The sequence below is a fragment of the Lissotriton helveticus genome, chromosome 11 (assembly GCF_964261635.1).
Source record: "Lissotriton helveticus chromosome 11, aLisHel1.1, whole genome shotgun sequence".
Classification (NCBI taxonomy): Eukaryota; Metazoa; Chordata; class Amphibia; order Caudata; family Salamandridae; genus Lissotriton; species Lissotriton helveticus.
The window spans coordinates 834,984,196-835,012,194 of record NC_136072.1 but is presented as its reverse complement, the minus strand read 5'-3'; the positions used below and the strand labels follow the sequence as shown (position 1 = coordinate 835,012,194).

Here is a 27,999-nt window from a genome sequence, read left to right as displayed (position 1 = left end):
CGAAGACACTTGGTGTCGAAACGCGTTGAGGAAACCGTCACTACTTCACCCTTACCATCATTTTTAAATTTTATGTTCAAGTCTGTTTTAATTATATGGTATATGGTGTTTTAGAAAATATATGCATTTTTGTGTAATTTGTATTAAGAAAATTATTAAATACTCTGATGATTTTTTATAAAAATCGTTTTTTAGTAAAGTGTCATTTTTAATTTGCTGGTTTTCATTGCACTTTGGAATTTTGGTTTGCCTGGGGTTGTTACTAGTCATTATATTGCTTGCCCTGACCCAGGAAATTGATCCACAATCAGGGGGTCCTTGTTATTTACCATTGTATACAAGGAGGGCACCATATGTGCCCTTCAAAGCAGTCTGGTGGCTCTGGCTAGCGCCCCCACCCCAGCCCAATACAAGATGTCCTGTCTGGGGGGGGGGGGGGGTCACACGTCCCTGTGGCTGCAAACGTATTGTTCTACCTTCCACCGCTCAAGCTCAGCTCAGCAGTAGGAGGGCAGAATCCTGTCTGTGGTAAGCAGCAGCACTAGCTTGCTGGCAGACCCTGGAAGGTTGTTACCGGGAGCAAGGGGGGCTTCCTGGAGGAGCACCCTGGTGCATGGAATCATACCTCCAACACCGGTAAAGGCGTTGGAGTATGATTCCAACATGTTTGATACCAAACATGCCCAGATTCAGCACAACCAATATATAGTTAGCCATCACGTAATGACGCATGGCCACTAGATGTATCAAAATGGCTGACCGCACTTACAAAGCCTGGAGAATCAACTCCAGGGTTTGTAGTGGGTGTCTTGCTCGTGCAGGGCACCCTCTCACTTATAACCTAGCACCCTGCCTTCGGGATTGAAAGGCCTTCCTTAGTGGTGACTTATAGGTTTTAAGTACAGGGCCCACAGATATAAGACAACTTATATATTTTGCAAGTGATGGTAGCACCAGCTTACACAGGCTGCCAAGGCAGCCTGTAGTCACAGTTTGAGTGATCTCTCATGGGTGGCCAATAGATAATGCAGCCAATGGGAGACCCCTGGGGTACCTATGCCCTGGGTACCTTAGTACCATATACTGGGGACTTAGAAGGGTACACCAGTAGCCAATGGGGAAGGTACCAGAGTACTGATCACTTTCCAATTTAGGGAAAAAGCACAGCGATTGGATCCTGATTAGCAGAATCCCAGTCAGACTAGTCATAAAACATAGTAATACCAGCAAAAAGTGGGGGTAACCATGATAGCAGATCCTATTTTCCTACAGAGAGGTGTCCACGTTTTGGGGTCAGATCACAAAGAAAGTAGTACATTTACACTTGTAGATTTACACCTACTTCAGAGTGTAGATTTTCTATTTCCGGAATTCCAAAATATTCCCAGGACTCTGCATGGAAAGCTGCGTGGGGTGCAGTACTCCAACAGGATTTCCGGTAAACTAATGTGATATTTTCCTCCGACTTCCATTCTCACTCTGCGCAGAACTCCATACAGGAGTTCTCTACACAGGGGAAATAAGATCCCATATGGAAAGACACTTTTTTTGTTTTCCTCTGTGGGGTAATATTTTTTCAGTATGATCAAACTACTCCTCGTACACTCCTGTTAGAACTGGGGTTCTCTAGTTGGCTGAGGTAGGTACCTTAGTCCAAATAGGGACCCTTGCTTCTAGTCAGGGAAAGGAGGGACACACTCTTAGATAACTCCTGCTCACCCCCGGTAGCTTGGCATCAGCAGCCAGGCTTATCTCCAAGGCAATGTGTAAAGTATTTGCAACCACACTCCCAGTAACACAGTGATAACATCACAAATGGACACCACTCTGATTTAGGAAAATAGCGGAATCTTTATCGAGAAGAAATACGATGAGACCAAACAATAAAAAATATCCAGCATATGCGTATTCGTAATATTTCACTGGGCCAGTTATTAGGCCAACAATCACTTGTAGGTTCTTGCGGAATTAATGAGCAGTTCACGATGATCTAATGCAGTCCTGATGCAAAGCTATGCAGTTCATATTGCTGTTCGTAATGTAGAAACAAGACAGTCCTTAATGCAAGTACTAATGCGGATCGTAAAAGCAAGTCATAATGCAGTTCATAGTGCACGTATTAATGCAGATAGTAAAAGTAAGTAATAAGGCAATTCGTAGTCCTGTATTAATGCGGATCGTATATGCAAGTAATAAGGCAGTTCGTAGTGCACGTTTTAATGTGGATCATAAAAGCAAGTAATAAGGCCGTTCTTAGTGCACATATTAATGCGCATCATAAAAGCAAGTAATAATGGTTTGGCACCGATCGCGGTGCTCTGGAAGGTCTCTATGCCACTCTTGGCTGACTCGCGGTCAGCATTTGCCAAAATATGCCCCCAATACTGTGACGAAGGAAACAAAGTGCAGCTCCCCAATCTGACCCCTGTTCCGTAACTCCTCCGCGAGCACGGGCCGCTATACTGACTTGAGCTTAGGCTTGCGCTGCAAAGATGGGAAAGGCCGAGAGCGGTCTCTAGTAGCACGTACTCCCCCCAGGCGGCGATACGCACACTCGATGAGCGTTAACTGGGCAGGTGCAGTCTCTCCTCTCCTCGCGGCTTCGGGTTGGCGGTGGCTGCTACTCACAGTGAAAGTTGTGCTACCAGGCGACGGCCTCGTAGCTGATCGGCTCCCGGTGCAACTCCGTTGATCTTGGGCAAAGGACCTCGAACCCACGATGAAGAAGGTTCACAGGTCTCTCCTTGGCCTAGGCAGGCTCGGGCCGGCGGCGGTGATTTCTCACGGCTCCCTCCTTGGGACGATGGTCCGGGCCGATGGCGAAAACGATCACAGCACTTCTGGTCACGTAAAGATCAAAGCAGAGCGCAAGACTGCTCCGGGGCACACAGTCACGGGGAAATTCTCACGACGGTCTCTGGCTGCAAAAACACATGCACACAGCGTCACTGAGACACACTTGGAAACGTTTCTGTTCCTGAATTTCCCAAGACTCCTCCGGGGCACACGGTCACGGGGCAATTCTCACGAGGGTCTTGGGCTGCAAAAAGCACATGCACACAGTGCCGCTGAGACACACTTGGAAACTTTTATGTTCCTGAGTTTCCACTACAGGGAGCCAGCTCCTTTCGGGCCCTTGGAGACAAGTTACTTCAGGACACAACAAAGTCCTTTCATGCAGGGGGACACAGCACACAGCAAAGTCCCTTGTCCTCTCCTTAGTCAAATCAGTAAACTGCAGGCCAGCTCCGGAACACACAGCAAGAGTAGTCCTTTCTCTTCAGTCTCTTCAGCAGTTCTTCCTTGGCAGAGGTTCCTCTAGATCACAAAGTAGTTTCAATCCTTTTTCAGGCTTGAGTTCGGTTTTGAGTTCAGTGGTTTCAGATCTCACTTTTATACCCCTAAATGCCTTTGAAATCTTTGTGTTCAGGGGGCTCTGAGCCCAGTCCAAACCAGACCAGACCTGGGTGTCTTCCTGCCAGTGCAAACCCTCTTCCTTTGATCGTGAGGGTCTGGGCCCCAAATGCTTCACATCCAGGGGGCTCCTCCTCCCCCCACATCAAATGCAAGCCAGCCTGTTGCTGTCTCACCTACTCCTCCCTGATGTCAAGACACTCCCCAGACCCTGTCACATCCAAACCCAGACAGTCAATCAGTACACAACCAGGCAGAGGCACACAGGATGGTTTAAGACCAGAAACCAGCCACTTCTAAAAGCATGGTTTCTAAACACACAATTTAAAAACCATCTTCACAAAAAGATGCGTTATTAAATTCTGAGTTCAGGCACACTAAACTCCATCTCTCCATCTTATACCTATGGGAAGATATGCTGGAAACATGTGACACAGCATTCCCCTTTCTTTCCTATGGGCAAGGTGGCCTTGCAACAGTGAAAAACGAATTTGGCAGTATTTCACTGTCAGGACATGGTATACACCTCAGTACATGTCCTACCTTTCACATACACTGCAATCTGCCCAGGGGGGTACCTTGTGCCTACTATAGGGGTGTCTGATGTGCATAAAAAGGGAAGGGTAAGGCCTGGCAAGTGGGTGCACTATTCAGGACAACAAGGCAGTTAACATACTGTGCGCAGCCACTGCAGTGGCAGGCCTGAGATCTCTTTTTAGGGCTACTTGTGTGGGTGGCACAATTAGTGCTGCAGGCCCACTAGTAGCATTTGCATTACCAGCCCTGGCATGCATAGTGCACTTTACTAGTACGACAAACATACCAATCAGTTACCATAACACTTTATACAGGGAGCACATGCACTTTGACACTGATCAGCAGTGGCAAAATGCCCAAAGCATCTAAGTCGGCAACATCATGTCAGAAAAAGGTCTAGGAGGAAGGCAAAAAGTTTAAGGAGCTTTAGCCAAAAAGGGCCAAGTCCAACAACTCCCAACAAATGGGGGCGATTCTTTCCCCTTCCCAACCTGGAAAGGGCTTACACTGTACCGCAGTAAAAATCCAACCCATTTCAAGTTGATAAAAGGAGTGGGTTGAATTGGCGAATGCTCACAATCTTAGTTCTTTTTGGGCGTTCCCAAACTTCTATGGCTACCCATCCTTTGAGACGCATTGGAATGTCCATATTTCCACCCCTTGAGTGGCAGCGATCTCTGTATATTAACGTGGCAAACCTATTGTTTCTAGTACATAACATATACTTAGTGGGCTTCTGGGCAGCCCCTTGCCGCTGATGGGATGAGCTTGTTGTCCATCTCAGGTGTTTGCCTTTAATTCTATGGCTTTCCTCCTTATGTGTTTTTGCTTGTCCCACCCAGGAGGAATTTGGTCTCAGTATTCTGTTTGTATGAATTGTAATCTTCCACTGGTGACTTGCTCCCCTCTCACTTGTTCCTGTGCTTTAAACATAAACTTTCTTTTTAAGCTGTTAATCCATTCTCTGATGCTTGCATCCCACTCCCTGTCCCGCAACCTGTTTTTACAAGAGCTACGCACAAATAGATCACATGCTCACATGCACTGGATTTTCAGTTGTTTTTTTAAATTCTAATTTAATTTCCTATACTAATATGGCCTTCTACCAGGTTAGAACATAACTCCCAATGCAAACGTGTTTATGCATCACCATTCTGCAATTTCTGGCCCTGCATCTGCAGGCGTCATGACTCATGCATTCATATGCAAATAAAAATGCATTTGGCACAGCAAATATCTCTATCATTCAGGGCTAAGCTGTTTGACCTTGCCGATGCCTGTTAGGCCTTAGCTACAGACAGTTTTAGCCGTCTGTAGACAGACTTGTTATTTCCAGTATATATCCTATACTTAGAATGGGCTTTAGGTCAGTCCTGTGACTATTATTATTATTATTTGAACGTTTTATATAGTGCGAACCAGACTCTTGCGAGTATCAGAGCGCTTTACATGACAGGTAGAAATATATACAGAATATATAACGATATAATGAGTCACGCAATAGTTAAGTACAAGATACATCTAGAACAAGACAATGCGGTGCAATGCTAGTGCAAAATGGCAAAGATATAATCGAAGAAAGAATATAAGCGAGGCAATGCAAGTAATAAAGTACAGCGAATAGAACAGAGTTCACTTGGATTGAGCCATGAGGATAGCTTTTACTTCTCTTTTGAAGGAAGCCGGGGCTCGAAAGCTCTCCTTTCTGTTCTTGTATTTGTAACACCCAGGAGCATTTCAATATCAGTGTTTTGATTGGTTGATGTATCCTTTCATGGTTTACGTCATGTTTGCAGTGTATGTGAAGAACTGTTTCTCTCCCTGTTTCCACTGGTCTCCTGATCTACACCTCTTTAACCTCCACCTTTCTCACCCCATCTCGTGACTGCTTCCTCCCCATCTCTTCTTGCTGATGATGTACCATCCTCCTGCGTTAATACTGCAGAAAATCGTTTGACTAAGCCTCGTGATCCAGCCCCTCAGTCCTTCAACTCCACCAGCCAACAATACACATTACCTCCGCTGACGCCCTGTTGACTCGACAGTGGGAACCACCTAACATGGAAAGAAACAGTTATTTAGTTCCGTCCATCCGGAGTAGATTTCCAGGCGCCCAATGGTACCTGCATGAGTGTGGGATCGGTATCCCCTGCAGACAAAATATTATGACCCAAGAAGCTGGCCCATCCCCACTCAATTGAAATTATATATGCCTAGAAGTGGGCTTGAGTACCCACAAGCCCTCAAATAACTTTTCCATAAATTGGATTCTATATTTACATACCTCTTCAAAGCACTGATTGAGTGAGTTTCTTTTGCATGTAATGCAACTAAAGGAATTTTTGCTACAAGGACCAGTAATAAGGAAGAGATATCTCTACCATCTGAAAGAATTCTGAAGGTCAAATCCCACTGCTTTTGCTTTAGAGATTTGGCTTGTACATTGTTCACCCATGTTAGATGTTTAGATAGATTCACTCCTAAATGTGTGTAATCTTTTACCAATTCAAGTTTAGTGGCTTTATAATGCCAGTGATTTTGAGTGTTCATACCTAGGGCTCTGATAATCATGATTTTTGTCTTCTCTCTTAGTTACTGATACATTATGTGTTTCTGGAAAATATGCAAGGACATCCAACTGTCCTTTTAGGCCTATTGGTGTGAGATTAAAACCAAGAGATCAGCATACACGAGTGAAAAGAGTACATTAGAACCCAAATTTGGAGGACTGCAATTTACCTCTTTCATCTTTTTTGGATAATCAACTAAATAAAAAGAAGATAACAGGAGCGCTACAGTGCATCCCTGTTTAGTCCATTACGAATAGTTACTTTGGAAGTATATTCAGAACCTAAGACCTTTAGTCAGTTCTCAGAGTATAGGTTAACCGGTGTTTGCAACAAGGAGAATGGAAACCCCAGTTTATTAATTTTTGCCACAGAGTTGGTCCATCCACCTTGTCAAATGCATTAAATTCAACAAATACCACATACAGTTTTGACTTTCTCATCCTAACATATATTTCAGCAATCATCATCGGACAAAAAAGCCCGCAAAGGTGATCTCGATAGAGGACATTTAGTAAAAAATAAAAAAAATTCCCCATTACATCTAGGTTGGCAACCGGACTGTGGTCTTTAGAATGATTTTTTAGGATGATTACCGTCTTGTTTTTGTATATAATGGAATAATTTTACTACCCTTCCACGAATTTGGTATTGAATTAGTATTTAAACAAAAGTCAGACAGTTGTTTAAGATACATAGCTAAAGAGTGTGCACAGAATTTTAAAATTTCAACAAACTTCATCTAGGCCCACAGCTCTTGAATTTTACAGCTCCATAACTATTTTCGGTGTAGGAACCATGAGGATCGGGACATCTATCTACCCCTGATTATGAAGTTTGGCTGAAGCAGGGGACAATAATTACCAGATTTTTAAGTGGAAACTGAATTTAAACAGTTGCATATCATCTCCATTAAGCCATGCTGCAGAGCTCCCAAGTCATATGCTCCCCTCCGTTTTGGTTAATTAGGAGCATGTTCTCCAGGATTTCTAAGTTATTTTCCCTTCTCGGTCTTTTTGTGGTTTGCCCTCTTTCCCTTTTCCTGATTTGTTCTTCTGGGTCTCTAGATGCTTTTGTATACCATTCCGCACCCTTGTACTGTCGATGCATTATCTTCATGGATCTTTAGATGTTTCATTCCTCCTGTTCTCTCCAGTCTTACTATGGTTGTTTTTTATATTCTTTTGTTCACCCGTTGATTTATATTGATTAATTTCCCTGACTCTACCCATACCTTGTTCCTGAGTTCTTTCTATGTTTTTCCATTCAATAGTTTTATGCTTTGCTTCCAGGATCTTTAAATGCTCTCTTCCCCTCTTGTCTGATTTAGCTTACTTGATCTTTAGATTAACTGACTCACTTGGCCCTTTGTCAGTAGATGCTCTGCCACCCAGGGTCTTTCAGTGCCTTATCTGCCACATGGTTCTTTAGGTAGTGCTTTTTTCAATGCATTTTAATTTCCTGTCTTAAAACAACCCGCCCACTTGTCCTTTAGATACTGTTTCTTTCTATGGGGTGTATTCCTAAGCCATCCATGCATCATTTATCGTATTGTTAGGTGCATTAGATGCCCTGTCTATATAGGTCTTTCTATGCTTTATTACCCTGTCCCTGATTTCTAAGATGTACTAATCCACGTGGATTTTAGTCATTACAGTATAATTTTAGGAGCTCTGTTCTTATGCCGCTTTAGATGATTTTTTTCCCTTACATTTTATGTGCCCTGTCTCCCTGGGTTATAAAGTGCTTTGTCGCAAACCATCTTTCTTTGTTTTTCTCCCTGGATCTTTTGATGCTTTCTCCCCTAGTATTTCTATGCTTGGTCCATTAAGTTGTTGTGTCTTTGTACCTGTGAATCTTTCCATATTTTGTTTGTCTGGTGGTAAAATGTTCTCTTTCCCTGGTCTTTAGATTCTCTGGGTATTTATGTATTTTGCCTTTCTTGTTCTTGAGGGACTATATTTTCCTGGGTCGTTAGGGAATTTGTTCCCAGTCTCTATGTGCACTGTAGATGTGTGGTACCCCTATGTCTTACTTTACTTTGACTTCTTGGTCTTTAGAAGTATTTTCCTAATGGTTCAAAAGGATCCTAGCCTCCCTAGATCATTTGGTGCTTTATTATCGAGGTTTCCTTATGCTTTTTCCTGTTTGGTCTTTAGATGTTCTGTCTTCCAAACCCATTAAACGCTGTGCACCCATGGCTCTTTACATTTTTGTCAACTGCTCTTTATAGCCCAGGAGCATAAAGTACCTAAAACCTCTTTACATCTAAAGTGTATGAGCTATCTAAAGAGTTTGGTGTTTCTGGGTCATTTGGTTCTTTTTCCCAGATTGACCTGTCAATCCTGTGTTCATCTGGCCTTTCTGTGCGTTGTTTCTTTGTACCTTTAAATGACATGTCCTAAGTCTTTAAATGATAAAATACTTTTCATGCTTAAATATGTTTAAATGTTTTGCCACTGTGTGTTAATAAACAGTATGCCCCCCAAGATGTTTAGATGTTTTAGCCCCAAGAGTTGAGAAGTACTTTGTTTCCCAGCCTTTTTAGATTGTTTGTCCTCTTTTAGGTTTGTGCATTTTGTCTAACTTGGTCTTTAATGTATGTTGTTTAATATTTTCTCCTCTTATCCCACAGATGCCTCAATGTATGCTCATTTCCTTTTCAATGCCTTTGATATAGACCGAAATGGTGCCATTCGTTTTGAGGTAAATCGTTTTTTCCTTTTGATTACTGAAAACAACCTTGTCGGAACTGAAGGCTTTGAAAAATTATGACTTACGAGAGAATAAAGTACAGATTTTTGTAAGCTCATCTTTGCTGAATGGATAAGACTAATGATCAGACAGAATCCCTTTGTTGTTACTGAGACTGAGGAGTGAGCTAAAATCCCAAACAGAGGTTGGTGAAAGAAAATTCCGACTTGTAAATGTTCAAATAACTTTCTTAACATTTGGTTAACAATTACATGTTGTTGTAATGCCGAAGTGCCTTTTAATACTATTTAGTAAACAACCTTAGTTTGTTTTCATGAAAATTTGTGTTTTTATCACCGTTCACTAATGCCAGGTCTTAGATAAGTAATTAAAAAAATATATTTACAAAAGAGCCAATTGATTTCTTAAAACTCCTCCATTAGCTTATTTATAATAATTAACCCCAACACTGTTAACATTATAAATGGTATCTATACATTTTATTAAACAATCACAACTTTAATAGCTGGCAAAGCAAGTTATACATTTTTTACTAATCAGCCCAAATGGTAAGTTATTTTAAACATATTTAAAAAACAAATGTTTTTAAACAAACCTGCCTAGTCTTAAAAGTGGCAAACTTGGGGAGCGAGGCCTAGCCTAACATGGTGCTGGATTTGTGAATCTGGAGCTCCCACCGCCCTTGGGCCCCAAAACCTGTGTATGCTGCTTTCTTGGCCCATCTCGGCCCGCAGCGGTGCCGGAGCCTATACATACCTAATCTGACTCCGTGGAAGCAATACTAAATCGAGCCTGCTCCCGGAACCTCTGCTCAGCTGCCGCTCCGGAGGCCGTGAGGCCTGCCACCATTATCCTCTGAGGCCTCTCCTACATCTCATGGGGTCGCCAGAAGAGTTGCTGCAGTTTCTTGGACACCTGGAGCTTCAGTTGTGCTGTCTGCCCCGCATCACCGGTGACATCACCTTGCTGTGGGCTGGACCCGTGCCAGTGGGAGACTGGTCTGCGCATTGGGTACCCCACGGCCTTCCCTGCGTCACCACCGGCTCCCGAAGGGGTGCCTCTGCGGCCCCCTGGGCTTCTGGTCCTGCTGCCCTGCCACGCCTGCTCTCTTGCCGGCAGTGCCATCAGCCCCCTCTCCTGACCCGGTTTGCGGCGTCCGGCTGCTGGGGCGGAGCGCCTGCCCTGTCTCCTCATTGGATTGCCCGCCCTTCAGCCTCCAACTGTCGCTCAGCACCTGCTCGGCCTGAGCCTGTAGTAGACCAGAGTCACGCTTGGGCCAAACCAGGTGGACTAACCGCAGACTGCTGTACCTCGCCGCCCCTGGACCTTTTGGCTGCAGTGCCTCCGTCAGCCTGGGCTGTCCTGGCTTCTTGCCTCTGGGCCCCCTGCCCCTTCTCGTCCCTGCAACTGCGATGCCTGATGCCGCCATCTTGACCTGGGCAGCCCTGTGCTGCCTGGCGACCCGGGGGCACCTGCCTGGGCCCGGTAACACTCTGGGGCCCCCACTCTGTTGAGGAGGACTTCCGGAGGGATGACCAGGGTCCCCAGGTTATTCTGGACCTCCGCAGACGGCCTTGGGATCCTTGGCTTTGGACGGCCTGGGGCGCTGCCTGGCTCTCTCCTGCGTGTTGACCTGGGCCTTTGGATCCTGCATCTCCCCAGCCCCCGTCGGCAAAATTGATGACTCATTCCCTCTGGGGGCCTGGGGGACCCCTCTATCGGAGGCAAACCTCTTCTCCACATCGCTGACTGCCTACATCACGGCCTCCTCACTCCTGCTGTCACCCGGCCTGGCCATGTAACTCTGTGGCCCCGGCTGGGATTGGCCTTAAGGCCCACCTGGGACTGCGTGAGAGAACTTGCCACAGGGTGCCGGACCCCTCTGTTTCCTGGCCCACAGTTGTGGATTCAGCCTGATGAAGGATCACCCTGGTGGGGGCTCCCCAACCAGGGGGTTGCGCGTGCCTTACAGCTGGACCTTGCTTCCGTGCCCGCCGCGGGCCCTGGCTGCACCTCGCCATCCCTATGAATGCTAGACTTCCTACCCTTGCCTGCCCTGGGCCTGGTCGCCCCTTGTCGCGACAACCCCGAGACCTGATCCTCCGCTACCTCCGGGGACCGTCTGCCACGCCCAACCATTATGCCTGCACACCACACCAAGCCACGGCCAACTGGATATAGCCAAAAAGAGCTCCCATGGCTAGCAGCGGACTTCTACACAATGGACCCGATGTCATGCCCAGAAGTAAGACTGCCAAAAGACAGCTTGGTGGCCTACCTCTGGGCCAAATCTGCCTTAACAGACATGGGCACCAAGAGAGAACAGACTCTGCAGCCCCTTGCAGCGTCTCCCACCGTTCCCATAACACAGGGCTACATGGAAAAGTTCCTCTCTGACATACACCAGGAGATCAGCTTTCTGAAGACTGACTTCAAAAGCTGCCTCGGCAGGCTGCACAGGGACATCACTGAGGTGGGAGACAGGGTAGACGACCTGGAGCGTACTGTCGACTCTCTGGCCGAGGACCAGGAGGCCCTATGGTGTCTAGTGAATGCTCTGGCGGAGCATCACATCGAGCACCAGGCCAAACAGGAGGACTTGGAAAACCAAGAGCCGCACAAAACCTTCGCAAAAAGGGCGTCCCCCGTAGAGCGGAGAGGGACGACATCATGACTTTCACCAGGGACCTCTTGATGGCTGTCCGTGGGAGGTCTGGGTAGGCATCCGTGGTCCTGGACAGGGCACATCAGGTCGGCGCTGCCCTGGGGCACCCGCAGGCTCCCCTAGACATTCTCACCAGGGTCCACTTCTTCCAGGATAAAGAAACAGTGCTTCGGGAGGCAAGGTGCATTTGGTGTTCCAGGGCCACATCATACAAATTTTCCAAGATCTCTTCCCTCTAACCTTGAAGAAGAGGTGAGATTTTAAGTCCATAACCGAGCACTTGCGCTCCCAAAACGTCAAATATCAATGGGCTCACCCCTTTAAACTGTTCTTCATCTGGAACGACGAGAAGTACATGGTCTGCTCTCTCATTGAGGCCAGATCTCTCTGGGGCCTCCCGGGGATGGAGGCCTCCACCTCTCTTCCTCTGTGCACTGAGATCCATGGCAGCCCGGATGGCCCACCGGCGGGGTCCCTCCCGCCATGCAAAGTCCTCCCAGGCAACTTGGACTGTGAAAGCAGATATCATTGTGAACGTTCAGAACATGAAATCAGAGCAGACACCTTCTCCAGCTGATGGTTAATGACATTTGCACCTAAGCCCGGTCCCCTCTCACCGCTGCGTGGCCAGGTTCCTAGCTCGTTGGACTATTGCTCACCCAGCTGGGCCCAGGCATGGAGCCCAGCCCACTGTTGCTCATTGTTTGTTTCTCACTGGTTTCTTCTCCTTTGCAGGATTGATTACTTGACTACACTGGTTGCTTGACTTGCTAAAGTCCACCCCTCTCACATAGCGAGCTCTCCTCCATTGAGATCCCCTCCTCCTCTGGGTCCGATACATCTTTCCTGGCCCTTTATGGATTGGCTCGCCTGGTTGGGCCCCGTTGGCCCCTTTATCCCTCCCCCACATCCTTGCATGCATTTCCAGCCTCCTCAAGGTCTTCTTCACACAGCAGCCTCCATGATACCCCTTGGACACAATGAGGGGTTCGCCCTCTCCAGCCGCTGCTCACCCTGTCACCTTCTGCACGCCAAGTCCCCTGTCTCCCAGTCTTCTCTCATGACCTTCACACCTGATCTCAAGCTGCTTTCCCTAAATGTACGCGGCTAAACTCCCCTAGCAAGCACTGTCAGGTATGGCGCTATCTCCTACAATAAGATCCAGACATCATATTCTTGCAGTAGACTCCGCTCATCCGTGAGGACTGTCACCGCATGGCCCACCCCAAATACCCGCATCAACACTGGGCATACACCACCACAGAGACTCGGTGTTTCCATCCTATGCAAATGAAACATCTATACGAAGGTTCTTAAGCTGAGCAGGAATTCAGATGGGAGGTATCTCACTCTTAGTCGAGAGGGGAAGGAACACCCTCACACTCCTCAACCTCTATGCACACACCCAAGCCCAATATGCTTTCATTCTTTGTATCCTTTTGGGCCAGATCGGTGCACCGTCTGTTGTTTTCATCGTGGGGGTTGATTTTAACTTGGTCTGGGACCCCCTGCTTGACTGAAGCACCTCACATATTCTGGGCACCAGAGCAATGTCTGGGTCTCTCAAGAATGATATCCAGTACAGTGGTTTGGTCAATGCTTGGCGCTACCTCCACCCAGACTCCAAAGACTTCCCTTTCTACTCACATGTGCACCAATCCTACACCCACATGGACCACCTATTTGTCTACTCCTCCCTGCTGCCCGTTCATACCTCGGCGCGTATATCCGACATTTCCATCTAAGATCATGCCCACATCAAACTCACATGGACACCACGTGTTGCTGACATCGCTCGACCCTGTGATGGTGTCTCCCCCCCACTCTTAAGGACCTGGTTGACAGGGCAGCAGTGCAGGATGCCATCACAGAGTATTTTAAGATCAATTCCCTGCCTGAAACCTCCCCTCACATCCTGTGGGATGGTTTCAAAGCCACCATACATGGGGTGCTGACCTCGATCTCCATAGATAGGACTCGAGAAGCGAGCCTCATTGAAACCAAGCTCACAGCAGACATTGTCACCCTGGAGTGCGCCGACAAACAGCACCCCACATTGTGAACTAAGCGTCAACTGGCACTTTTGAGGGGAGGGGTTCAAGCCATATGGGTCAACAAGACCGAGCGCTCACTCCTCACTCTTAGGCAAAAATATTACGAGGGGGGAGATAAGGTAGCAACCCTTCTGGCACACAGATTTCTCCAACAACGCGCGGGTTTCGCGAATCGGATAAGCAGGAGCCCCTTCGGGACTGAACCCTCTATACCCCAAGGGAAGAAGACCCCACCGAGATATGTAACTTCCTCCAAAACTGTCCATGGCCCCCTCTGAATCCCTCCCATATTCACGATCTGGAGGAACTTTTATGGCCGCTAAACTCCGCAGGTAGCTCCCAAAAAGGAAACCTCTTGGCCCTGATGGCCTCTCCCCATCCTTTTAAAGGACTTTCTTGCCGTAGCTCCAGACCCCACTGCTCACCCTTTTTAATTCACTCACCCACTCCACAGGCCTCATGCCCACCATATGTAACTCTGAAATCATTCTGATCCCTAAATCTGGCAAGGACCCTGTCCTGTGCTCCTCCTACTGACCGATAGCCCTCCTAAACACTGTTGGGAAGCTCAATGCCAAAATCCTGGCCAACCGACTCGATGACCTCCTCCCGGGGTAATAAAGCCAGACCAATTGGGAATTATAAAGGACAGACAAGGCCCTGACAATCTTCGCCGCTTGGTCCAGCTGGTCGAAAAGGCACAGCGCTACTCCACCCATGTTCTTCTCTTTTCCTTGGACGCGGAAAAAGCTTTCGACCGGGTGAGCTGGGCCTTCTTGAGGGCGGTGTTGTGGAAGATCGGGCTCTGCCCGGTCATGATCAATAAGCTTACAAAGCACCTACTTCCTTCAATCAGATCACTATTCCGAGGCAGCCGTGAGGACAGTGCACTGTCCCCTCTACTCTTTGCCCTGGTGGTGGAGCCCTTGGCTATCGAATTCCGGCATTCGGTGACCATCAGAGACATCCCCTTCGCTGCACAGGAACGTAAGGTCCTGCTATACGCTGAAGACCTACTCCTGGCACTGACAGAGCCAGACACCTCCCTCCTGGCGGTCGTACAGATCCTGCAAGCCTATGAGCGCATCTCTGGGTTTAAGATCAACTTAGCAAAGTCGTTAATTGTTATGTACTTTGCATTGTACTGTACTACTTTTTGAACATAAATAAATAAAAAAATTTAAAACGTAGCAAATTTGCAGGCCATCAAGCCCACCTTCCCACCGCAACGCCTCTTGCATTTGGAGATGTTCTGCCCCATTCAATGGGCCTCGCACTCCATACAGTATCTGGGTCTTACTATCACAGGCTCCCTCCCCTCTTGGACAAGGGCAAACTGGATGTGTTTTCAGAGGGCGGTTAATGAGGACCTCCGTCGATGGAAGACGCTCTACATTTCTTGGTTGGGCCGTCTCAACGTCCAATCGCTCCCAATGCCCATTCCCATTCCCATCAAAGACATCACCAGGTTACCGGCTGACCTTATCGCTTTCATCTGGAGAGGTAAACACCCTTGCATATCTGCAGCACTCCTAATGCTTCCCTGAAATCATGGGGGACAGGCATGCCCCAACCTCTTGGATTATTATTGGGTGACGCACTTACACTTCATCTCCAAGTGGGTAATGCAGGAGAGCAAAAAGCACTATGCTGGTTCTGGTGGCTCAGTGGACTAATGCGTCTACTTCAGGGGCCTGTGTTCGACCTCATGGTCACAGGTTCAAATCCCGGTGGGTCCACTCAGCCTTTCATCCATCTGAGTTCGATAAAATGAGTACCATTGAGTTGGGTAACAACAAACATCTGTTATTCAGCGCCAAGATACCCGTAGTGGTGAACGTGCGCTTTACAAATACACATGTTATGTTATGTTATGTTACATGGATAGAGCTGTTGCCTCAGGCCACTATGTGACTTGGCCTGGCAGCCGAAACATTCCCGACCACACAGCGCCAATGCCGCCACCCAACACACACAATGGTGGAGATTAAGGGACAAATTGGCTACAAGACGTGGATTGACCACATTCCCTCTGCCAAATACCCCCATAGCACGCAACCCTAACTTTTCCCTGCTCTCCCCGAGAGTCCTTCCCAGAGTAGGGGTCTGGCAAATGTCGGCTCCTGCAAGACCTCTTTCAGGGCCCAACCTTTTGAATAATGTAAGCAGGACTTTCACCTGTCTGAAGCCACTCGCAACGAATATTTCCAGTTCCTACACTGGGCACTCCATCCCCCTATGCGGAGGCCACTACCCGCCCCCTTACACTCTTTAAACAACTTGTTCGTAACTACACAGGTTCCCGTGGATTGTTATCTAACACATATGCAGTCCTGCAACAATCGCATCTTCTCCCCTGCCATCCATATCAGTGGAAATGGTCGCCGGATGACACATCTGCAATTACCCAAACACAGTGGGAACAACTCTGGCAGGAAATCCCGCGCATACACAGAAGCATTCCTAAACAAGAAATGGCCTATAAGGTCATGTTCCAATGGTACTACACCCCCACCTGCCTACATGCCATGTGCCCCACCATCCCTACCTCCTGCTGGTGCTGTGAGGAAGCACGAAGTGATTTCCAACACATATGGTGAGCGTGCCCCACCATGAAGGCCTTCTTAAAGGAGTTCTTGACTGACACTAAGGGCACTCTAGGAGATCCATTACCAGGCTACTATTGCACCGTTATCCTGGGCATTCACCCTACATCTCTGACTGTAATGGCAGACTGGTACCTAACATGACAGGTGCAGCTAAGCAGCTTTTAGCACAATCCTAGTGCTCTCCGTTGCCCCACCTCCCCCCACTGCCTCCTGGTTTCACAACTTTGGCACACTATTGCCCTGGAGCAGATGACGCATAGGCTCGCCCACCCCAACAAGAAATTCCAGAGACTCTGGTCACCCCTCATCCCCTACCTATCTCGCCTGAAATACTTGGGCTCGCCATCTTTTTGTCAATCTTTTTATTGGTTTTCCAAAGATGTACAACATTTGTAGCTCGACCGAGCTCAGTTCACATGCCAAGATCATCAGTTGTCTAAAGACAATACACAGCTTGTCCACAAGTTCTCCGCATGACTATTGGCCTTACCTAGGTGAATACGTTCCATGAGTACAGTGCCTTACATGCATAACTTACATGTCTTGAATTGAATTGAATTGGCTTTTGTATATCGCATGGCTACCCGGGAGCATCCAAACGCTGAAACCATAACTAGAAGACAGATACCCTAAGGGAAAAGCCAGGTCTTTAGTTGTTTTCGGAACTTCAGGTGATTTGATTCCCTACGGAGGTTCAACGGAAGGGAATTCCAGAGTCTGGAGGCATTGAATGAAAAAAAGCCGTCTACCACTTCTGGCTTTCTTATTCCTAGGGACCACAGCAAGGTGAAGATCATCTGAGCGAAGTTTCCTGTTTGTCTTTGCACTCTACAATGGGGAGCTAACAAATTAAACAAAACTTAAACAACAAAACATTTCCGTGGTACCCCGTGTACATAACTCTAACGTGGCTGAGGGGGGTGTAGAGCGTGCTTTACCCAGAACCTGGAGGCCCCAAGGGGGCCACTGCTCCAGGACCGGGGGGGGGAGTGGAACCACCCCCGGGTAAGTCAGTAGAAGGCCTGGATGCTCCTGGGAATTCAGGTCCAGGGTCCTGTTTTATCTGGAAAAAGGGGAGGGCTCACAACATAGGCCCACAGGCAAATAGAGGTAATCCCTCCGACGGGTAACCCACCAAGGGATACCAAATGGAATCAAAGCTCTTGCGGGAGTCTTCAATAATATCTGTCATCCGTTCAAGGGCCAGGGCTAGCCATAAACAGGCATGCCATTGGGTGAGAGAGGGGGTTGCCGGCTTCTTCCATTCTTCCGCTATTGCCATTTTGGCCGCCCCCAGGCAAAGCCACATAACTGAGGGGTCTCCCTGTGCTTGGTGCTTCAGACTGGGATCAAGTACCCCCAGTGTATGTTCTACGGAAGCGGGCTTGGGTATCCCAGAATTAGTTTGATTTGGGAAAGAATCTCTTTCCAGAATGGTTGAATGGAAGGGCGATCCCACTAAATATGACAGAAGTTTCCCCAAAGCTCAGCATCTATCGGAAGTGTTTGGGAAAATGGTGTGTAGTTTCTGGGGGTGTAGGTACCATTTGTACAGGATTTTGTAATGGGCTTCTCTCAAGAACATGGCAATGTCTTTGTATAGAGAGCTCCACTGTTTCTCTGTTATGGGGGTGTGTAGCAAGTCATCCCAGAGCCTCATGTGGCGCGGAGCTTGGTGCGGGCCCACAGTGAGAAGGAGAGAGTACGGAAAGTATATTCAGCCTTTAATCATATTGCCGGTTTGAAAGAGCCTCTCTAATGGCAGCAAATCCCTGGTCGCGGCCAGCCACTCCTGGGGTTGTTGCACCCAGTTTTTCATTGAAAATAGTGGTATTCTTCTGTGGGCGGGAGCTTAAAGAGAGTAGCACAATAATTGAAGGAGCGTATTTGTCCCAACTTAAAGAGATCAGATAACATGAGGCACCCACCCTCCCTCCACTTATCAAAGAGACCTTTTAGTAGCACTGGAGAAAAGGCATGGTTGACGTGGGTAGAGGTGTGGGGGGATGGAAAGGTTGTTAAAGCTAGTGTCTTAGTTACGCTGTCCCACAGCTTTTAAGGTGGAGGCTGTGGGAGTGCTCAAATAGACATTGTTTGGTCTGTCTTGTTTCGGTTTCCAAGTTAGGTCCCAGATGTCTTCCCGCTATCTGCCTATCCATATGGAGCCAGTGTTTATCTGAGGCTTTAAGGGACCATTCAGCCAAGACCAGCAGTTGAGTGGCTCTATAATACATGAGGAAATCAGGGCGAGACAGACCTCCTTCCAGGCGTGACCATGTCAAGATTCACTGGGATAAGCGGGCTCTTTGCCCCTGCCAAATAAATTTAGTGGTCATCTTTTTCGCTCTATGAATAAATCTTTGTCCACCATGATCGGGAGTCCCTGTAATAGAAAGAGAAGGCGGGGTAGGATGTTCATCTTAATTGTGTTTATTTGTCCTATTCATGTTATCTAGGTGGAGCTCCATTTTTTAAAATCGGTTTTGAGCTGTCGCAGCAAGGGAGGACGTTAGCTATGTGGAGGTCTGTTAGTTTGGGGGTGATCTTAATACCCAGGTAGGTGATTTCTTTACGTGCACACTGAAAAGGAGATGTTTCCTCAATCTCTGTCAGCATTTCCTGGGGCATTGTCAGGTTAAGTAAGAAAGATTTTGAAAGATTATATGTAAACCCTGCCACTCGTTCAAAGTGATTACGATCGGCCTGTATGGCTGGCAGGGTAGCACTAGGGTTAGTGATAGGTAGCAGCACATCAGCCGCGAAGAGCGAAATTTTGTGTTCATCTGGGCTGTATCTGATCCCGCTGATCCCTGGGTTAGATCTTATCCTCACCACGAGTGGTCCTGTGCAGAGGGCGAAGAGCATGGTAGATAGGGGACAGCCCTGTCTCGCGCCTCGGGATAGTTTGAAGAAGTCTGAGGCTACTTCATTTACTAGAACTCGGGATCTCAGGGAGCAGTAGTTGGCTTTCACCATTCCCAAGAAGGCCTCACCAAACCCAAAGCGGCAGAGGGTGCACATTAAGAAGGGCCAACTGACTCGGTCAAAGGCCTTCTCTGCATTTAGTGACAGGAGGGCCGCCGGGATACGTTTCTTTGGGACTTTATCAATGAGGTGGCATATCCTGCATAAGTTATCATGGGTCTGGCGTCTTTTGATGAAACCTGATTGGTCGGGTGAATTAGGGTAGGTAAGATATCTTCTAGTCTGCTGGCCAATATCTTGGAATATAGTTTGGCGTCTAAATTCAGTAGTGCTATGGGCCTGTATGAGGCACATAATTGGGGGTCTTTCCCTACCATGGGGATTATAGTGATTAATGCTCCCCCCATGGATGGAGATACTTGTTGGATCGTTGCTATGTTGTTAAAGAGGTCCATGAGGTGGGTAGTTAGCTTGGCTGCAAACGTTTGGTGGAACTGGGCAGTCAGCCTGTCGGGTCCTGGGACTTTAAGGAGTTTGAGGCAGTCTATTGCCTTCTGGACCTCCTCTCTTGATATAGGTCTACTAAGCTCATCATTGGTTGTTGGAGATACCTGTGGGAGCTCCAGTGAGTCCAGGTACTGGGATTGGTCCTGTTCTAGGAGGGGATCTGCTTTGTAGAGTGAGCGGTAGAAGCCCCGAAAGGCCTTCGCCTTCCTTCCCTCACTAAGGTGTGTGGTGCCATTGTCCTCAACTATTTGTTTAACATATTCTTTTTCTTGTTTTGCTCTAAGCTGATGTGCTAGCAGAGGGCCTATTTTATCATTCCCACCATACCTGGAGGCTCAGAATGTTTTTTTCTTCCCTAATGGTATATATTGACTTGGGTTTTCCTTTTAGTGCAGTGGCTTTCGCAGAGTTTGTGTAGACGGGGTGTCCTTGTGTGCCCTCTCTGCCTCCTGCAGTCCCCCCTCCAGTGACGGTCGTTCCTCAGTCTGTTGCTTTTTCAGGGTTGTTGCTGGTGCAATGCATTTCCCCGTATGACTGCCTTGAAGGCATCTCAATTATTCAAGTGAGCGGTATCTGAGGGGTCATTGGTGGCGAAGAAGTCTTTAATAGACTTCCGCAAGTCATCCTGGAGAAGCCTATCTCTGCTAAGAATATTAGGAAAGTACCACCTAGCAAGTTTGGAGCGTGAAGTCGAACAGTTTAGCAGGATTTCCAGTGGAGAGTGGTCGGAGAGACATATCAGGTGAAAAAAAGAGAGATTAGACACGCACCAACAAAGGTTGAAAATTTGTAAAGTTGTCGCGTGCTGCTGGGGCTTCACTCTCTGAACCACGGAGCGTTTGGAAGAAGAATCAAAGAAGCAAATCCTGATAGGAATTGTCCCCCTACGCACAGCGTTGTGGATACCCGAGCTGGGTATAATGAAGTTAATAGGAACAGGAAATTTAATCCATCATTAATTTTATTTAATTAATGGTTTCAAATGTCAACAGTTCATTTGTATGTTCCAAATTCGATGCAAAAAGGTATGTCCAAAATGCTTATTTATGTATCCCTATGCATTTCGGGCTATCCATAACCCCTTCATCAGGGAAAGATTCTAAAAAGAAAAACAAATAAGGATCCAGACTTCAGAGCCCGACGAGACCCGGATTCCCAGACCTCTCCGACCTCAACTCACATCTGCAGCAAAGCTGAGACCCGTGGGTGCGACGAGACACGTGGGACCGGCCATCTTGAACGAACCTGCACTTCGCTTCCAGCACGACTCCCGAGGTAAACTCGACCAAGTGCTTTGGGGACTGAGAAGCCCCAGCCCCGAGCAGCCCCTGCACCGAAGATCAGCCCTCCAGCATCCACGAGATCTGCGTGGGGCCCTTCTGCTTGTCTGCTGCTCGACGCGTTGTCTGGTCACTTGCCGGCTGGCTAATGGCCTCCTAGACGACGAACCTTTGAATCTTTGCTGCTGGTCTGGTTGCTCCAGACTGGCCCTTGCTCCCTTCCAAAAGAGGGGCACCCCAGACTCTCCTAGTCCGCACCAGACGTCTTTTCCACTCACCGCGTGGAAAAGGCCTGTTGACTCCAATTCCGGATCCGACACCGCCGACAGCGAGAGCCTGCGTGGGACAGCTCGTGCCTCCATCCTGGTCGTCGAAGACACCTCCTGGTCCACGTGGCTGCAGAGTCAAGCGTCCACTCTTCACCTAATCGCGACTACAGCACCTGGTTCCTTCCTGGTTCCACACCGGTCACTGGCTAGTGACTTTGAACACTGTCCCCTCTGCTTTCAGGTCCTCTTCTTCACCGATCCACCCTTGGATCGCACCGGACATCTTCCTCCTGGTCGCCTGCAGCATCTTTTCTTTCAGGCTCCATTGACTTCAACATGAGAACCCGACACACTTTGGCACCTATGCACCCGCAGCCCGTGGGTGAGGTAACGAGAGCATTTTGGTGCTCAAGGGTAGTATAACTGTCCTAGTGTCCAGTTCCACAGTCGTTTTAGTCCTACCTAGTCAGGATTGTCCGTACTCACCTTTAACTTGAACTGTACTGTCCATAGACGTTGTTACGCATCTCGCGTGTGAGTTCACACTCTGCACACGCGTTCCGTGGGCCTCCTATTACTTACCTGAAGTTAGTGTAGCGTGGTCCCATCGATCCTACAGCGTCTGGACAGCTCCATTCCTTTTATCGACTTTCACATTCCACTTACTTAGTATATGGTTTGTCATGCCCCTAGGGCACCATTGTAATTCTGTGCAACTTGTCGTATTTTTCTTAAGAGATTGTCATGTGCTTAGCCCTCTGACCTCATAAAGAGTTCAGAGGTGTTGTTATTAATAAAAATACTGTTTATTTTCATAACAACCTGTGTGGTGTCTTTTCATCTGGTATTCAAGGGGTTATATTGTGGTAATACAGCTGTCTTCACATGCCAAAAGAGTTTAGCCTAAGACTGCTTTGTCCATGCTACCATTAGGATAGCTGGTCTATAAGGTTGACTTACAACCAATCACCATAAGGGTTGTTTGGACTGATACAAGGTGATCACTAGAACTAGTGAGCATCATATATCCGGCCAACTTCTCACACTCATCAATAGTCATAATCTATGAATAATCCCCGCCCATGTGCGGGATCCCGGAGCATATAGAAAATACATATAAATATATATGTATATATATGTGAAAAACATATATTTGCAGCCTAAAACATTTCCCAAATGGCAAAGCTGCTGCAAAATTACATGAAATAGCATACACACAGTAGAACTCTCCCCACCCCTGAGGGTAAAAGAGAGCAGTAAACATTTGCAAGCAACAATGCTTTATTGCCATAGGAAAACCTGTAATTGCAGGCATTTGCCAGTAGGCTGCAGTAGAGTATAAAGAAACAAAGAAAAACTGACAAATTGCCTTTAAGGCAATAGAGTAGGGGTAGCGTGCCTTTAAGCCCTGAAGGCGACCCCCTGCTCCCATGAAGCACCACAGGTGACAGTTGAGTCAGTTCTTTTTTCCGGCTCCTTCTGTGAGGATCCTGGAGCTTGAGCTCTTCAGTTTTTGACTGAAATTGTGATTTTGAGTGATTTTCCTCAGAAAATTCGACATCTTCTGGTTTTCTAAGGCTTCTAAGTTGGTTTTTTGTGGTAGAATGCCTGCTTTGTTCCGGAAATGTCCTTCTTGTGACAAGAAGATGGCTCTGTCTGTTCCACACGCAGTGTGTATTGTGTGTCTTCCATCAGCACACAACCCTGACCAATGCCACCACTGTCAAAAATTCTCTAGACAAACTCTTCGTGACAGGGAAAGGATTAGACTTTATGCCATACTGGAGAAAGACAAAAGTCCTCACGTGGGTGCTCCTGCAGTCCCCAGGTCTTCTTCTTCAAGCAAACATAGCCAAAAACGGCGACGTTCCGCCTCTCCTGCCACCAGAAAGAGGAAGGAAGGACAAAGATCTCCGTCGAGGTCGCCGTTGAAGAGGCCCAGACACTCTTCAGGATCACCATCGTGACATCGAAGGTCTCCGCCGCAGTCACTAAGTCGGCGTTGAGACGCCACACTTCGGGCTCGAAGTCTGTGGCTTCTACCACCTCCAAGTCTCCGTCTCCGTCGAGGCTTCCGTCGACGTCGAGGCACTCTCCGCCGCCCCCGAGGGGGACAGCGTCGAGAGTGAAGACGGCTTCCTGGTCGCCGCCGGCTGGCGGGCCGCCGTCGGGAGGGTCTTCAAGATCCCACCTTCCGACGTCAATGAGGTCAACGTCGAGACGACGCCAGGAAAGGTCGCCATCAACACAACGTCGAAGAAGGTCATCATCGACACAAGGTCGAGGGTCGTCGTCGACACGACGTCATGGAGGCTCTCCAGCTCATCGACGTCGAGGAAGATCGACGTCGAAGTCACCGGGTCGACATCGACAATCGCAGTCGAGCCCCTCACGACGTCAAGAGCATCCAAACCCCGCTCGACGCCATTGGTAACACAGACGTCTTCGACGTCGAAACTTTCGCCGTCGAGCGATCAGGTGATGGTCATTGTGGAGTCTCTTTGTTCCATGTCTTCAGGAGACGAAACATCATCTCCTGGATTGAATATCGTCGAGATTTCCCCGGAACCTTCTCCCAGATCTGCGGACAGATCACGCACACCTCATCGTCCTCAGGGGGCTATATCTGGCAGTCACAGTAGTCCGGGCTCGGGTTACTCCCGCACATACTCTCCGTCTGCTTCAAGAACCCCGGCCAGACCGTCTAGGTCTCCTCCTCAGAGGCCCCGGGCTTCACCAAGACCAAGATCTCCGGCCAGATCACGCTCTCCAGTGCGGCCAAGGACATCGATCAGGCCAAGACCTTCCCATAGACCGAGATCTCCGTCGAGGCATCGCTCTAGGTCCAGGGACCGTCACAGCAGGGATCGTGACAGGCCCCATAAGAGGCGGTGCACAAGATCTCCAACGTGGTCATCTTCCACTAGGTCATCGTTCCGAGATTACTCTCCGACCTTCTCTTCTACGCCTCCTTCACGAGTCTCGCCAATTGATGGCATCGCGACTTTCTGAGATGTTCTGGGCAGGGGAGCAAAGAAGCTCAATATTACGCTTCATACCCCAGTGGTATCCACTTATGTGATTTTTGATACCCTTCATCATCGCACTGCGCCCAGACCTCTGCTGCCCCTGGTTCCCGGCTTCCTTGAACCGGCTATGGCTACTTTCCTCACACTGGCGGTGGTGGGGTCTGTTCCATCTAGGATAGCCAAGAAGTACAAGGCTCAGGTGGAGGATCCCTTGTTCCTCAGATCTGATCCGCCCGCGGACTCTATAATTGTGGCGGCTGCCATGAAGTCCCATTCGGCCTCTACCTCCTCCTCCGTGCCACCTGAAAAAGACAGCAAACTCATGGACTCGTTTGGCAGAAAGGTATGAAACTCCTCCGCTTCCTATATGAAGGTAGCCAGTGCCTCTGCCTTACTTGGAAGGTACGACAGGTCCCTCTGGGACTCCCTGACTCGCTTTACAGAAAAGCTTCCTAAGGAAGATCGACAGGACTTTGTTGAAATTCTTCAGGAAGGAGGGCTTGTAGCCAACCAGGGCATCAGCACCGCAGTAGATGCCTATGACCTTAATCCCATGGCTACTCCCATGGAATTTGCTCTTGTCGTTCGGCCTGGCTCCGCCTTACAGGACTTAAGCCGGATGCCCAGAAAAAGATATTGAACTTCCCCTTCAATGGTGCCTCTCTTTTCGGGGCACATGCTGACGACGAAATGTCCAAAATTAAAGCGGAAATGGACACTGTCAAGGCTGTGGGCCTAGAAAAGCGTAAGGAATTCAAAAAGCGCTTTCGCCAGGAAGACAGGAGGTCGTTTCAGCAGAGGGTTCAAACCCCTCAGTGGACATCCCAGCCTCAGCAGAAAACGCAGTTCCAGCAGTGACGTCCTGGCAGAGGCAGAGGCAACAATAACAAGCAGCAGTCTGCCTCCAAGCAGCCTCCTAAGCCCTGAGCCGTTGCTTCCTCCACAACTGTTCGCCAGTTCGGTGGGAGGGAGTGTTTCTCATCATCTGACAGAGTGGAAATCCATAACAAAGGACAGATGGGTGCTGAAAATTGTGCAGTTGGTTACTTGCTGAGGTTCAAGTCGCCCCCTCCGCAAGTCTTCCTTCAAGCAAAGCACCTTCCCCGATTCCACAGTCAGCTGCTGCGAGACGAAGTCTCTGTCCTCCTCATAAAGAAGGCCATAGAGGAGGTTCCCCCATGCAGAAAAATCAAGGAATTTACTCCCGGTATTTTTTGGTTCAAAAAAGAGGAGCAGTCAAAGAATACAGGCCCATTCTGGATCTACGGCTGCTGAACAGATTCATCAAAAAAGAAAAGTTCTGCATGCTCGCCCTGCACCAGATCTTCCCGCATCTCCATCAGGGAGACTGGATGTGTGCCATCGACCTACAGGACGCTTACTTCCACATACCAGTGTCAGTAAAGCACCAAAAATTTCTAAGGTTTCAGATCGGACGCCATCATTACCAGTATCGAGTGCTCCTGTTTGGCCTGAAATCTGCACCTCGGACATTCTCCAAGTGCATGGCGGTAGTGGCTGCTTTTCTTCGCAAGAGAAAGATCTTCGTCTACCCCTATCTAGATGATTAATGTTGAAAAGCTCCACTCCGGCTCTGCTTCAGAACCATCTTTCGTTCTGCCTCAGACTGATGGACTCGTTGGGGTTGCAAGTCAATCTCAAGAAGTCAAAACTCAATCCTTCCCAACGGATTCACTACCTGGGCGCTTCCCTGGACTCTGTACAGGCAAGCGTGTGTCCTTCGGAGGAGAGGTTGTCATCTATGCTCCTGAAGGGTCGCCTTCTACTGGGCACTCACGCCCCCACAGCCAGACAAGTGTCCTCTCTTCTGGGGTCGATGCCCTTGTGCATCTACATCGTGCCCAATGCACGCCTTCACATGAGGCCTCTGCAGCAAGCCCTCGAGGACCAATGGTCTCAGAGATCAGGTCGCTGGGAAGACAGTGTTTCACTTCCTCAAGAAGCCAAGGACTCAATAAAATGGTGGTTGAAATGTGCCAATCTCCTTCGGGGGGTTCCATTCCATCGCCCTACTCCATCCCAGTCACTTGTCACGGATGCCTCCCTTCAAGGCTGGGGTGCTCACATGGACCAGTTCCAAGTTCAAGGCCTCTGGTCCAAAGTAGAGCAAAGCTACCATATCAACTTCCTGGAGCTTCGAGCAGTTCATCTGGCTCTCAAGGCTCTTTAACCGTTTCTGCACACCAACTACCTCCAGGTTCAGACGGACAACACGACAACTATGTTTTATCTGAACAAGCAGGGAGGCACCAGGTCAAGAGTCTTATCTCTGGAAGCACAAGCCATCTGGCACTGGCTCCTGGCAAGGGGCCTCTCCATCGTGGCAGTTCATCTATCAGGACTCCAAACGTCCAAGCAGACTGCCTAAGCAGAGTCTTCGTAGAAGTGCATGATTAGGTGTTGAACGAAGAAGTCACGCAGGAGGTTTGTCAGCTATGGGGCGTAACGGACATAGACCTGTTCGCAGATGCGGCCAATGCAAAATGCCCTGTCTTCACGTCCAGGTTCCCCCAACAGGGATCACTGGGGAACAGACTTTTGATCAGCTGGTCGCAGACATTCTCTACGCCTTTCCCCCCCTGCCTCTGTTCCCGGCAGTGATCCAGAAATTATACAGGACGAACATCAGGATGATCCTGATAGTGCCAGAGTGGCCACGCCAGTGGTGGTACCCGGATCTCCTACAGCTGTCGGAGGTTCCGCACTGGTGACTTCCTTGCCGTCCAGACTTGTTATCCAAGGACCAGGGGAAGGTATTTCACCCCAACCTTCCCTCCTTTATCTTGACGGCATGGCTCCTAAGGTCATCCAGTATGGACACCTAGACCTCCCAGCAGACTGCATGAACATTCTTAACCCCTTCTCTGCGGGGGTAATTTCCCCGCTGTGCTGGTGGGCGGGGGGCGCGCTCAGTGCCCCGGTGCTGATGACGAGCTCAGCTCATCATCAGCCTCGGTGCTCGTGTGCTGATGACGAGCTGAGCTCGTCACGGCCACGCCCGTTCCTTAGAACGCTCAGCACAGCAGGGGAATTATCCCCGCGCGTGAGCGTTCTAACGGCCATGACGAGCTCAGCTCGTCATCAGCACACAAGCACCGTTGCTGTTGACGAGCTGAGCTCGTCATCAGCATGGGAGGGGTTAAAGAAGCTAAACGACCCTCCACTAGGAAGTCATATGCTTTCAAGTGGAAGAGGTTCCTCTTATAGTGTCGTGATCACTCTCTTGACCCGATACATGGCCAAGAGCAGGTGATTCTACCTTATCTGTTGCATTTAGCGAAATCAGGCCTAAAATACCCCTCCATCAGGGTTCATTTAGCTACCATCACAGCTTGTAGGAAGTCACCTTCTCAAACATCTCTCTTTCTTATGCCTGTAGTTAAAGATTTCTTAGAGGGGCTTAAGAA

At 48.4% G+C, this 27,999-nt stretch overlaps 1 protein-coding gene across 2 annotated transcripts in view; it reads left to right on the top strand.

Moving 5' to 3' along the window:
• The window catches only part of KCNIP3 (potassium voltage-gated channel interacting protein 3), a 694,194-nt gene that overhangs the window by 587,187 nt on the left and 79,008 nt on the right, over positions 1 to 27,999 (top strand). For both annotated transcript variants that reach the window (XM_078667021.1, XM_078667022.1), the window contains one exon: positions 9,154 to 9,224. In XM_078667021.1, the coding sequence (XP_078523147.1) occupies positions 9,154 to 9,224 (71 nt within the window). The remainder of the gene's footprint in view (positions 1 to 9,153; positions 9,225 to 27,999) is intronic.